The following is a 14,669-nucleotide window of genomic DNA, read 5'->3' as shown; positions in this document are numbered from 1 at the left end:
GTCAGAGACCCCTATCAGCCAATCACTGTGTGCATAGTTAGTAAGCATGCTGATGTCATCCATAGCAACAAGGTCAACACCGCCTTTACTCTTAGCTTAAGACTTCTCTCTATTCCTTATTAAAAGTGTGTCTCAGCAGCTTTGTGAATAGGTTTTAAGAGAAAACTCTTAGCTAAAAACTTTTACTGCTATTTAGGAGAACTCTTAGTGGTAAGATAAAATGTTTTGTGAATACGGGCCCTGACCTCTAGTCAAATAAAGAGAATGATTTGATGAGAGTTTTGACTGCACCATATTGATCATCATGTATATGGCCATTGCAATATGACCTAATGACACTGGAGGTCAAATGGTAATATACAGCTATCCGTTGCGTTAGTGAAGGACACATTCAATTACCGTAACAAGTGAGCTGCATTTATCGTCATCATTACTATAATCATATTTGATGGGATTTTTCTCCTTGTGATAACAGACATGTGAGTGTGTTCAAGGCTGGTTGAATTAGCCTGTTACAAAGACGAAGTGTAAACATCAATCCCACTCAGTGGGTAAATGCCACTGACGTTCCCTTCGGGAGTTAGACTTGTCTCGCTCCGACTAGCCTCTCTTCATGGCTTTAATTGGTCAAATTAGCGAGTGTGTCCGCCCCACATATTCAAGGCAGGACAACTGAATCACTGCACACGTGTGATGAAATCCATAGTGACAGAGTGATGGGAGCAGCGTTAGTAAGAGATAACAGCTGGATACTGGGAGTGTGAGGTGCTGCTTGTGTTTGCTGGGACGTGTGTGTGTGTGTGTGTGTTTATATGTGTCTGTGAGAGAGATTGCAGGCCAGCTGCAGTGTACACTTCAGCGTTTAGTACACCATACAAGGAGTATGAAATGAAGAAGAACAGTTGCTTTAATCTGAACTCCAGTGTAATATAATCATAGATACCACAGAGGTTATTTTAACTAACCATGACTGACATCAGATGCCTTACGGCATGTGCTGTGAGTTTAACGTGCATTTGGGAACGCAGCGTGCGCTAGGTTCACTTTATTTTAACATTTGCATAACATTATTGTTGACTGAAGTTTACAGCATTTCACTAATATTCTGGTAAAATAAAAGCTTAAAGTTTGTACGTCTGAAAGTGAAGCATGTAAGATAATTATTACTACTGTAATTTGTAGTGTAAAATTAAATTAGTATTAGTTATCATCAAATATTATTTTTTAACAGTATGACTATAACAGTAGTATATTGCTGTTTGTTTGTTTTTTGCTTTAAACTTAAGTTAGAACTCAATAATAATAATAATATATATTATTATTATTATTATTAATTCATTGAAATATAATTAAAATCTCAGGTGGTACTTCGAAAAAATATTTTACATCAAAGTGGTTCAGCTGTCAAAAATATTTGTGAACCCATGTCTTATGGTTTGCAAATTAAGATGTATTTAAAAAATATTAACAATAAATTCTTGTTTTTGATATGTTAGTTTGTTTGTTTCCATACCATGCAAGTCAATGGGGTCTAATCTTGTTTTGGACCCCACTGACTTTCATTGCATGCACTAAAATGGTTTAAACATTTTTCCAAATGATCATCTTTTGTATTCAGAAGAAGAAAGAGACAACATGAAAGTGAAACAGAATTTTCATTTTTTGGGGTGAACTAACCAATATCGAACGTTCAGTCACAGGTGTGTATTTATCTGCATTTTACAACAGAACATCCAATGGGAATCCTCTTTTTAATGCGTGTTGCATTTCAGTTGGAAAGAGGGGGGATGCTGGAAAGGATTTGTTGACCACAGGAGAAAATGATGCAGTGCACTATCAATCATGAAGTGATATAACAGTATTGTGCTGCAAAGACTGGAGGGGAGGTCAATTATAAATAATGCATTGGTAATAAATCCTCCTATATACAGGGAACGCGAGTGTGATTTGCTCATAAAAGCCTTGCAAACCCCTCACACATGCTTCTGACACACAGTCATCTCCTTAGTGTTGATTAATCATAATACTAAGAAACTTTCCACCATAAGGCACCTTTTGCCTTTGTAGTGCAGTAGATAACACAAATGTCTGGTAAGTATCATAAACCTCAGATGTACAAAAGGTAGCAAAAAAAATGGTTTAGAAGCAAGAGTCACACAAATTGCTAAGAACAGAATGGATCACCTACTGATGATTCTGTGTCCATTAAAATAAATTGTCTGTCTGGATGTGCTCTGCTTATCTGAGTATCTGTAATCAAATGGAGCTTAGTTTTAAAAACATTCATTGGTGGCATAGAGGGCTGTTTACCGTAAGCCTGGTTTGGTTGGTCAGATCTGGTCTGGGATGGAATTTGTGGGACTTGTAGTGATAAGAGTAATGATTTACAACAGGATTTTTTTATTTTCTTTGAGTACTGAGTAGTTTAATTTCCTGCTGTCTTGAAGTTTGTGTGGATGAGCTCCCAGTCATTTTCAAGAGAGCCTGTGTCTGCTGCTCCTGAAGATGATGGTTCTGTTCTGTGGCCGTGTCATTTCCTATATATCTTTTCCTTTATTTTGTGGACAGATGAGGAAATTATGACTGCTCTAAACTGTCAATCATGAAAACTCGACTAATACTAGAGCTGTTAGGCTGCCATCTAGTGCTCTGAATGTGAACAAAATCTATACTATGTGTGTGAGACGGAGATTTTTCATGATAGACAGAGAATGCTAAACAGGGAGAGCCACAGATACAAAGGACAGCCAGCTTTGACATAAAACAAAAGACGCTTTTATCCAAAGCGACTTACAATTGGGGAAACATGAAGAAACTAATGAAACTAACACTTTGAAACTAATTTCTCCACATACTCCTATTAACACAATGCAAAACAAATATTATTCTCACTACTGTGATACAATAATGAAAATCACCTTTTCTTGATGTTTAATCTGCATTTGGTAAAAGTTTAGATTTTTCTGAAAATAAATCAATAAATGTGCAGAATGAAATGGTAACTGGAAGTCACACTCCAAAAACCTCATGTCCTCACTCAAGGGCATATATGACTATCCTCCTCAAAGACTTTGTCCTAATCATTTTCCAGTCCAGGTGAAATCCACTACAAACAACTGTAATGAGAACAAAACCTCTTTTAAATTCTTCAAATAAGCAACATGTGAACTACACATCTCAGCTGTGGGTGAAGCCAAGAGCATACGTGTTTCACTTTGGACTATGCTCTTGGCATTTAGCGATAAGGTCGACAAATAAGATTCCCTCACACACAATACACATATACACATAAAGATACAGCAGGCAGAAGCCAAGATGAACACAAGTGTGTTATACCACCGAGAACAGACAAATGCTTGTGTGATGGAGTCCTGATGAGGGGTTAGAAAGAAATGCTTCCATCTGCTGTGCTTCCAGAAGGTGCTGTATATGTTTACATTGTGGAGTTTGAAAGTGCAAGGGTGAAATGTAGGTTTGACACAGGTAATGTTTGAGAGTGCTGGATGATATAGTGAATACTCACAATATATTCAAGATTCAAGATTCAAGAGTTTTATTTGTCACATACACAATATATTATACAGAGTATAACCAGCAGTGAAATGTAGGTCAGGTCCGCTCCAAGGACAGTGCAATTATAAAGTATACAAATATTAAGAGAACAAAAGTAGAAAAAAGAAAAGAAAAGAAAAGAATAAAATAAAAAGATAAGATAAAAAATATGAATATAAATGTGCAGGTCAGTATGTTGTTGACTTAAATAGTACTAAGAGGAATGTGCAAAAATAATGTGCAAAAAAGTTGTACAGGGTATATAAATAGCAGCAATATGAGGTAGAGAAAAATTATGAATAGCTTATTGATATGGTGATATTTACATGGAGTCAAGTGATGTTATGACACAGAGTTAGAGTTTAGGAGCCTGATGGCCTGGGGGAAGAAGCTCCTCCTAAGTCTCTCAGTTTTTGCCATCAGGCTACGGAAGGGCTTACCAGATGGAAGCACAGTGAATAGCTGGTTACCAGGGTGATTTGAGTCCTTGAAGATTTTAACAGCTCTATTTTTGCAGCGTTTGAGGTAGATGTCCTGCAGAGAGGGGAGAGCAGACCCTGAGATGCGCTCAGCTAAGCGCACAACTCTCTGTAGTGCTTTGCAGTCCTGATTAGAGCTGTTTCCATACCACACTGAGATGCACTTTCTATGGTCCCTGAATAGAAAGTTTTCAGGATTGCTGGTGAGACCCTGAATTTCCTCAGCTGTCGCAGATGGTACAGTCTTTGCCTGGCTTTCTTAACCTGTGTTTGGATGTGTGTAGTCCAAGTCAGGTTCTCGGAGATGTTTACACCGAGGTACTTGAAGCTGCTCACCCTCTCCACAGGGGTCCCACTGATCATAAGAGGTGTGTAGGGCTGCTGCTGTCTCTTCCTAAAGTCCATGATCAGATCTTTAGTTTTGCTCACATTCAGAGAGAGACAGTTGTCCTGGCACCATGATGTGAGTCTCTCTACCTCATCCAAGTATGCGGTCTCATCGTTGTTGGAGATGAGGCCCAGAACCACAGTATCATCAGCGAATTTGACAATAGATGTGGAGCTGTGAGAGGACACGCAGTCATGCGTGTAGAGAGAGTAGAGCAGGGGACTCAGGACACAGCCCTGTGGGGCTCCTATGTTCAGAGTGATGGAGTTTGAGGTGAACTGGCCAACTTTCACCACTTGAGGTCTGCCGGTGAGGAAGTCTTGAATCCAGTCACAGAGTGAGGAGTTTAGGCCGAGGTCTGTGAGTTTAGATGCCAGCTTGATGGGGACTATAGTGTTGAAAGCTGAGCTATAGTCAATGAATAGCAGCCTTACATAATTTCCATTGTTGCTATCCAAGTGTGTGAGGGAAGAGTGGAGAACGTGAGAAATGGCATCGTCCGTGGATCTGTTTGGGCGGTAGGCAAACTGAAGAGGGTCCAGAGTATCAGGGATGGAGGATGGAGGGATGGAGGCTCTTTACAAGTCTCTCAAGTCTCTCAAAAACCTTCATGACTATAGATGTGAGGGCAACTGGGCGATAGTCATTCAGGCAAGAGGGTTTATTGTTCTTTGGCACAGGGATAATGATGGATTTTTTGAATGAGGTGGGAACCACGGCGGTAGCAAGGGACTCATTAAAGATAGAAGTGAACAAACCAGCGAGCTGATCGGCGCAGGACCTCAGAACACGGCCGGTTATCCCATCAGGTCCGGCTGCTTTCCTGACGTTCACTCTCTTTAGCGCCCTCCGAACCTCATCCTCCGACACGGTGATTACAGGATCGTCGCTGCTCTGCCTGTTGCTTCCTGACGCGCTGGTCGGCAGAAACGCGCCGCCGCCGTTGCCATCGAAGCGGCCGTAGAAGATGTTTAACTCGTCGGCCAGCAACGGATCTGCTCTCACCTCCGCGGAGGATTTGTTTCCGAAGTCACAGATGGTCCTCAGTCCCTGCCACATCCGTCGAGAGTCGTTGAGCTGGAAATGAGACTCAATTCTCTCTCTGTATCTGTGTTTGGCGGCTCTTACTGCGCGTCGGAGAGCATAGCACGATGCTTTGTACTCGCTCGTATTCCCAGACAGAAGAGCCTCATTGTAAGCGGCAGTGCGTGTGTTAACCGCGGCATGGATTGTTCTGTCCACCCACGGTTTCTGATTGGAGAATGTCCTTATCGTTATTGTTTCTGTAGCTTGCTCGGTTAGCGTGTTTACGAAGCTTAATGCTACATCCGTGAACTCGCTGACGTCAGAAGAACTCGCCCGGAACATGTCCCAGTCGACGTCATCAAGCGCCGCCTGCAGCATAGTCTCTGAGTGGGAGGACCAGCGAGGCACTACTCTCTGCACCGGAGGTTCCTGAACGAGCCTTTGTTTGTATCTCGGTGTTAGAAAAATGGCGGCATGGTCCGATTTGCCAAAAGCCGGTAGTGAGCGGGCTTTGTAGGCATCCTTGAACTGAGTGTAGCAATGATCCAGTGTGTTTGGTCCTCTAGTTGGACAGGATACATGTTGATAAAAGTTCGGCATGACCTGCTTGAGGTTGGCTTTGTTAAAGTCCCCCGCGATGATGAAGGCAGCGTCAGGATGTTTGTTAATGTAGCCGCTGAGCACATCGTGAAGCTTGGACAAGGCCAAGCCGGTGTCCGCCTGTGGTGGAATGTACACAGCAGTAACAATGATCGATGAAAACTCCCGGGGCAGATAAAATGGGCGGCAAATAATGGAAAGATGTTCCAGATGAGGCGAGCAGGAACGTGACAGAATGGAGATATTCCTGGGATCACACCATTTCTTGTTGATCATGAAACATACTCCTCCACCCCTGGATTTACCGGCCTCTGCTTTTCTGTCCGTCCGAAAGACAGAGAAGTTATCACTCGGCATTACAGCAGTGTCCGGGACCGAGGACGAAAGCCACGTTTCTGACAAACAAAGGATGTTACAGTCCCTAATGTCCCGTTGGAAACTAATCCTGGCTCTAAGATCGTCCATCTTATTCTCCAAGGATTGGACATTAGCGAGGAGAATGCTTGGGAGAGGAGGACTGTGAGCCCTTTTCCTGAGTCTGACTCGAATTCCAGCGCGCTTCCCGCGGTGTTTCTTGATCCGTCGCCTCGGGGGGGTGTTGTTTATCTCCGCGTTCCGAAGAATCTCCAGAGGCCACGCAGAATTTGTGGATAAAGTGTCCTGAAACAGGTTGGTGTAGCGGTTTCCAATGTCCAAAAGTGTTTCTATGTTGTAGGTGATCAGTGCCGACGTGAGATGTGTAAAAAGAGAAAGTAAAACTAAGTAAAAAAGAAAGTTAAAGCAAAATCTCAGTGGAGCGACCCGAACGGCGTCCGAACACAGCGGCGCCATCTTGGATATAAACTTGGATATATGTATGATGTTTTTTGGCTACATAATATTAAGCAACATTGTGACTATTACAATGACTTTAATGTGCTGTTTATTTGGCCATTAAGTTTCCTAAGGGCTGTGTCATTAGATCAGTGTTGTTGTTCTGTTGTTGTACGGTTCTTACATCAAACCTTTTGAATCGACTCGATTCAAAGATGATTGCTAAAATGATCAAATTTTGGAGAAAATCCATGAAGAGACAGAATACATTAACATTATAAAATGGCAAGATATAAGAGTTAGCAATATCACCAGACCTATGACTGTGTGTTTGTGTGTGTGAGAGAGGCAGAGAGTACCAGTGAGGGTTACTTACAGTAACATGTTCCTCTAAGTGGGTTGCCAAGGTAGCGATTTTCAGAATCACATCTGCAGTAAAAAAAGAAACAACAATTTTAAAAATATGATGCATGTACACAAACAAACTAGATTTGGGAGCTAGTTTTGATCCATCAACGGAGAAATAGTTCATCCAAAAAATATTTAATTCAGTGATTATTTACTATAGCTATACAACAAGACAACATCTATTCATATTTAAACTATTCTTTTAAAATATGCTGTGCCCATGATAAATAAATAAATAAATAAAAATGGTTGATTGATTGTTTGATACATTACATGACCCAAAAGTGATAAAAGATGTAAAGACATTAACAATGTTACAAAAGATTTCTATTTCAAAAAATGCTGTTATTTTGAACTTTCTATTCATCAAAGGAAACAATGAATGTACCATATTTTTTAACATCAAATCAGCATATTAGAATGATTTCTGAAGGATCATGCGAGACTGAAGTCTGGAGTAATGGCTGCTAAAAATTCAACTTTGTAATCAAAGGCATAAGTTATATTTTAAAATATATTCAATATTACAATAACAGTTTACACTATTACTGCCTTGACTGTATTTTTTTATCAAAAAATAAAGACTTGGTGAGCATAAGAAACTTTCAAAAACATATTAAAAATGTTACCAACCAAACTTTTTTAATAGTAGTGTACATACCATATCAAAGAAACAAACCTTGTTGATACCAAACACTATACTATTCTGCTAAGGTGTTGATATTTTGTGAAGCACATTTATTTTTAATGACCATTTTTGATATCCATATATTCAGTCAGGATTGTAAGAGATTGTGAGGACGACAGACGTGGTGAGAGAGTCTGCCTGAGTGAAGAACACAGTGGCATGTCTAGTTCAGTTTAAAGCAAACACTCATTACTGACATGTAAACACCGAGTGTTTATTATTCACCTCATGCTACAGAAGCAGTGAGTTCATGTGTGTGGATTCAGAGCTCAATAAACACACAGATGGATGGACGGACCAGCAGGGCAAACACGCATGATTAATCACCAAATTGCCCTTTGAAGTGGAGAAGTGGCCGAGGGCCTGAGAAAGAGCACTGCATTGAAATCATAGAAGAAAGATTTAAAAAAGGCTGCTTTTATTTTATCCAAAATACAGCAAAAACAATAATAATGTAAAATATTATTGCAATTTTAAATAACTGTTTCCTATTTTCATAGATTTTAAAATGCAATTTATTCCTGTGATGGCAAAGCTGAATTTTCAGCAGCCATTACTTCAGTGTCACATGATCCTTGAGAATCATTCTAATATGCTGATTTTGTGATAAAGAAACACTTATTATTACTACTTAATATTTTTATGAAACAGTGATACATGTTTATATTTCAGGATTATTTCATGAATAGAAAGTTCAAGAAACAACATTTATTTGAAATAGAAATCTTCTGTATAAATGTCTTACTGTCTACTGCCAACTTTGATCAATTCAAAGCCTCCTCGCTGAATAGAAGTATTAATTATTTATTTCTTTTTTTTTTTTAAACCTTACTGTCCAACCCAAACTTTTGAACAATAGTGTAGTTATGAACTAATATCTATGGGTAGGTTAGTCATTTAGTCAACTACCAAGATAACAAAGGAAAAATAACATAACAATAAATGTTTAAAATTATAATCGTTAAAATGTGACATATGATTGCCAAATTACAGTTGTAGTTCGGAAAACACACCATAAAGCAATTTTGCAGGATTTAAAATCAGGTACTAGAAAAAGTACCCATTAAACATCTTTCAGCCAATAGAATTGATTTGTGTTTTGAAGGGAAAAGAATCCTGCAGGAGGGTAAAATCGTGCATGACACCACCTCAGGACAAAAACAGGCATAAAAAGAGGGCATAAAAAGAAAGGCAGACCCCTCCAGGGCTCCAATAACATGATATTATTCCAGAGGAACATTTTTAATGCTGAGTGTTCACCACGCACAGTGGGACAACCATTCACACTGTGCTCCGATTAACAAAACATTTCATTATTGTTCAAATATTTCTAATTCTCTTCAACTTCTGCCTGCTTTTAAAACTCATATTTCTCCTCCTTGGCTTTACACTGCTCTGTGCCATACAGTACCCTACTGTTAAGGCAATTTTTCTGCATTTTTATTTAATTAAAGGAACAGTTCACCCAAAAATTTAAATTCTGTCATCACTTACTGACCTTCATGTCACTCCAAACCAGTATGACTCTCTTCTGCAGAATAGAAAAGAACGTATTCTGGAAATCAAACATTTTGGGTTCCCATTGACTTTTTTTGTCCATATAATTGAACTCAAAAGGATCCAAAACCATTTGTTTACAAACATTCTTCAAAATATCATCTTCTGTGTTCCACAGAAGAAAGAACGTCATACTGGTTTGGAACGACACAACGTCTGAAAACAGCAGGTGTCCTGCACCAGCTAGCTGAGCAACCATTGAGATGAATGGAAATGCTAACACATTGCTAAGCTTTCTCCAGGTATTACTGACCTCCTTGCTGTTGAATGGCATCAGTCAGTCAGCCAACAGATTAAAGCAAGTGCACCCAGTGCAGCACAACATGAGGTCCAGAAAAAGTGTGAAAGAAAGACATAACAAGACAGGGACTGAGAGAACAAATAAGGGGATGGAAAATGAAAACAGCAGGTGTCCGACAGTGGGCATGTCCTCTAGTCATCTGTCTAGTCCTACTGCTCTCTTAGTTTGAAGGAAAGAAAGAAGACAAGCGGGTGAGAGAGAGAGTGGTGCGCTTACTGCCCTGTGTTGATCCTTCTAGCCACACGGTAACAGGCCCTCATCCTGACTAAATAAACAGAATGTGTGTGGCGCCTGCTCGCAGGAGACTGAATTAGCAGATAAATCCTCCGAGTGCCACATTTCACACTGAGACAGCTCTGTGTGTGCGTGTCTCACAAAAGCATACGCAATTGTTGCTCGAGGGTTTAAGCGTTCTCGTTTGAGTACTCCTCGGGAGGGCCCATCTAATTAAATAGCGGCTTCCTCGTGGATCAAAAGGGCATAAACACACAATTCGAGACAAAAAGGGGATATTAAGTTGAAATGAAACAAACATTAACAAGATGAGTGTAGGTGTGGTGAATGGAAAACTGCTGCTGCTAGGCTATTGTATAAAACCCCAAAAAATGGCATTTTATTAAACATAATGCTAACAATAATAACTAGATGAGTAAAGTTTGTAAACAATCTTTATTGTTGTCTTGAGAAAACCTAGTCTGAAAGCTTACATAGATAGATAGATAGATAGATAGATAGATAGATAGATAGATAGATAGATAGATAGATAGATAGATAGATAGATAGATAGATAGATAGATAGTATTGCCAGCTAGTTTTGTTACTTTTGCGCCACCAATGAAAATATTCACAAAGCAACAATAAAAAAAAAAGTTTGTTCCTGAACAAATATTTTTGAGAGAATCGGTTGAATGTTTGATTCAAATGACTCCCTCATAAAAACAGTCACTTGTCTCCATCTACTGGTGAAAACATGTAACCTACAGAAGGAGTGACTAAAAAATCTTCACCACTGTCTCTATTACTGGGTTTTTATCCAAAGTTGCGAATTTTATCTTGCAAAATTAGAATGTCACATAAAACATTTGCGAATAAGCACCGTTTCCGTCCAACGAGTCAAAGTGAACAAAATCGTCAAACTGTCAATATATATCACTATGAAATGTAGGAGAAGCCAGTGAATATAATACTTTTTGTATATAATAAATTACTTGTGCCTCAGAGCAAGCAAATTAAACACGATAAATACAGCCATTGCTTTCTGAGGTGGATGCCTGCTGTTCAGGAACGCAGTCGTGTACGACAGTGCTCTAGCATTTAAGAATGACCATAACAGCGTTTCAGATGTTGTGCAACAAGACCGGTCTGGCAAGTCAGGTTATGCCATCCCATACTGCAAAGTCACATGACTTTTTGATGCGTATGGACGAAAAACCACCTCAAGCGAGCATAAAATTTTTTTTTACAAATGAAGTGGGGGTTTTTTTTCGAAATTTGGCATTTCCATCACACATTTCTGATGCGATACTTCAAAATGCATATTGACAGTATTTATTATGTATAAGTAACTTTAAACTCTGCTTTAAAAACATCGTTTTGCACTCAGATAAGATAACAATAAGACAATAGAGCCTTTAGAATAACATTGAAAAACAAACATTAGAATGAATAGGGTAAACGTACCTATTAAGCTCACCAAAATCTACATTGAGACATTTTTAGTGCACAAATACAAACCCGATTCCAAAAAAGTTGGGACACTGTACAAATTGTGAATAAAAACAGAATGCAATGATTTGGAAGTTTCAAATTTCAATATTTTATTCAGAATACAACATAGATGACATATCAAATGTATAAACTGATAAAATGTATCATTTTAAGGGAAAAATAAGTTTATTTTAAATTTCATGGCATCAACACATCTCAAAAAAGTTGGGACAAGGCCATGTTTACCACTGTGTGGCATCCCCTCTTCTTTTTATAACAGTCTGCAAACGTCTGGGGGCTGAGGAGACAAGTTGCTCAAGTTTAGGAATAGGAATGATGTCCCATTCTTGTCTAATACAGGCTTCTAGTTACTCAACTGTCTTAGGTCTTCTTTGACGCATCTTCCTCTTTATGATGCGCCAAATGTTTTCTATGGGTGAAAGATCTGGACTGCAGGCTGGGTATTTCAGTACCTGGATCCTCCTCCTACGCAGCCTATTTCAGTACCTGGATCCTCCTCCTACGCAGCCATGATGTTGTAATTGATGCAGTATGTGGTCTGGCATTGTCATGTTGGAAAATGCAAGGTCTTCCCTGAAAGAGACAACGTCTGGATGGGAGCATATGTTGTTCTAGAACTTGGATATAACTTTCAGCATTGATGGTGCCTTTCCAGATGTGTAAGCTGCCCATGCCACACGCACTCATGCAACCCCATACCATCAGAGATGCAGGCTTCTGAACTGAGCGCTGATAACAACTTGGGTTGTCCTTGTCCTCTTTAGTCCGGATGACATGGCGTCCCAATTTTCCAAAAAGAACTTCAAATTTTGATTCGTCTGACCACAGAACAGTTTTCCACTTTGCCACAGTCCATTTTAAATAAGCCTTGGCCCAGAGAAAACGCATGCGCTTCTGGATCATGTTTAGATATGGCTTCTTTTTTGACCTATAGAGTTTTAGCCGGCAACGGCGAATGGCACAGTGGATTGTGTTCACCGACAATGTTTTCTGGAAGTATTCCTGAGCCCATGTTGTGATTTCCATTACAGTAGCATTCCTGTATGTGATGCAGTGCCGTCTAAGGGCCCGAAGATCACGGGCATCCAGTATGGTTTTCCGGCCTTGACCCTTACGCACAGAGATTGTTCCAGATTCTCTGACTCTTTGGATGATATTATGCACTGTAGATGATGATAACTTCAAACTCTTTGCAATTTTTCTCTGAGAAACTCCTTTCTGATATTGCTCCACTATTTTTCACTGCAGCATTGGGGGAATTGGTGATCCTCTTGCCATCTTGACTTCTGAGAGACACTGCCACTCTGAGAGGCTCTTTTTATACCCAATCATGTTGCCAATTGACCTAAGAAGTTACAAATTGGTCCTCCAGCTGTTCCTTATATGTACATTTAACTTTTCCGGCCTCTTATTGCTACCTGTCCCAACTTTTTGGAATGTGTAGCTCTCATGAAATCCAAAATGAGCCAATATTTGGCATGACATTTCAAAATGTCTCACTTTCAACATTTGATACGTTATCTATATTCTATTGTGAATAAAATATAAGTTTATGAGATTTGTAAATTATTGCATTCCTTTTTTATTCGTAATTTGTACAGTGTCCCAACTTTTTTGGAATCGGGTTTGTAAAATATTAATCTCTCACACAAAAATATTTACTTTTATTTTAAATGACAAAAGCATTTCAATTAAGATATACATATTCAAAAAGTCTGGCTGTGCTTAATGGGTACATTTCTGTACCCTTTAAGCACACCCCTGTTCCCATTAAGCTCACATCATGTTTATAAAAATTCTTGTTTATTTTAAGAATTTTTTTTAAAAGAACAAAGTCAATTACAAAAAAACAACATTAAAATCAGGCAATAAGGCATTCAAGTCGATCAGTTATATTCATAATGAAGTGTCATCTAAGCACATTGCAACATCTAGACTAGTCCACATGCAACCAAGTAACACATTCAAAAATCAAATAAAACAAACCAATAAAACATTTAATTCATGGGGATGAACACAGAAACTACCCTCATTATGAAACCTCTTTTTAAATGGTTGTCAACTTATCTATAGTCTCTTAAGGCTGGAATACACTACACAATTTTCCACAGATTTACAGTCTGGAGAAGTTGATGCTAGTTGCCAAAGGTCAGAGCCAGTCTACAGATTTGAGTTGACAGAATCCATAGAAAATCGATTAACTTAACGTGACGACCATCAGTTAATATTTAAAGTCTGTTTATGAAGTATTTACATAGACGTTCAATGTGGAAGAGCTTAAAGAGAGCACACTGAGCTTCATTGGAGCAGCAACAATTTTTCATAAATTTCATGTAATATTTATTAAAATGATAGAATTTTGCTAAATAGTCTAGGTCATGTTTTAAGTTCATACATATTTTAATATGAACAACTATTATTAGCAATATCTATGAAATTATACATTTTCTTACTGATGTCACACTGAAGCTGTGTGATTTTCATAGTAGTGCACCCTTTAAGCTCACCTTAAAATATTATGAAACCTTTAAAAATTACAGCACTGTAAAACGACAGCCCAGCAATAAACTGGCAATTTATAATATTCTGGATGTAAAAGTACAAGCCAGTAATGCCTGTGAAGTAATATGTTAGCGTAGCACACAATCATATGTGGGGAAGTCGTGGCCTAATGGTTAGAGAGTCGGACTCGTAATCGAAAGGTTGCGAGTTCGAGCCCCCGGCCGGCAGGGATTGTAGGTGGGGGGAGGGAATGTCCAGCGCTCTCTCCACCCTCAATACCACGACTGAGGTGCCCTTGAGCAAGGCACCGAACCCCCAACTGCTCCCCGGGCGCTGCAGCATGGCTGCCCACTGCTCCGGGTGTGTGTTCACGGTGTGTGTGTGTGTGTGTGTGTGTGTGTGCATTTGATCACTACTCACTGCTGTGTGTGTGCACTTGGATGGGTTAAACGCAGAGCACCAATTTCGAGTATGGGTCACCATACTTGACAATACGTCACGTAAAAAAAAAAAAAAAAAAAATATAAAGCTAGTCAGCTAACTGTGTTCTGTAGCATCTGTGCTATGTTGCTAAAACTATCTTTTGGATCTAATGTAATTATTTCCCACATCCAAGTTCCAGGTTAG

At 39.2% G+C, this 14,669-nt stretch overlaps 1 protein-coding gene across 1 annotated transcript in view; it reads right to left on the bottom strand.

Moving 5' to 3' along the window:
* Nucleotides 1–14,669, bottom strand: part of LOC306882266 (attractin-like protein 1) — a 268,000-nt gene that overhangs the window by 131,617 nt on the left and 121,714 nt on the right. The window contains exon 22 of the mRNA XM_079436781.1: nt 7,235–7,287. Within this exon, the coding sequence (XP_079292907.1) occupies nt 7,235–7,287 (53 nt within the window). The remainder of the gene's footprint in view (nt 1–7,234; nt 7,288–14,669) is intronic.

Source organism: Barbus barbus (genome assembly GCF_936440315.1).
Source record: "Barbus barbus genome assembly, chromosome: 16".
Lineage (NCBI taxonomy): Eukaryota > Metazoa > Chordata > Actinopteri > Cypriniformes > Cyprinidae > Barbus > Barbus barbus.
The sequence above is the reverse complement of the archived record's forward strand: the minus strand, read 5'-3'. Positions and strand labels throughout refer to the sequence as shown.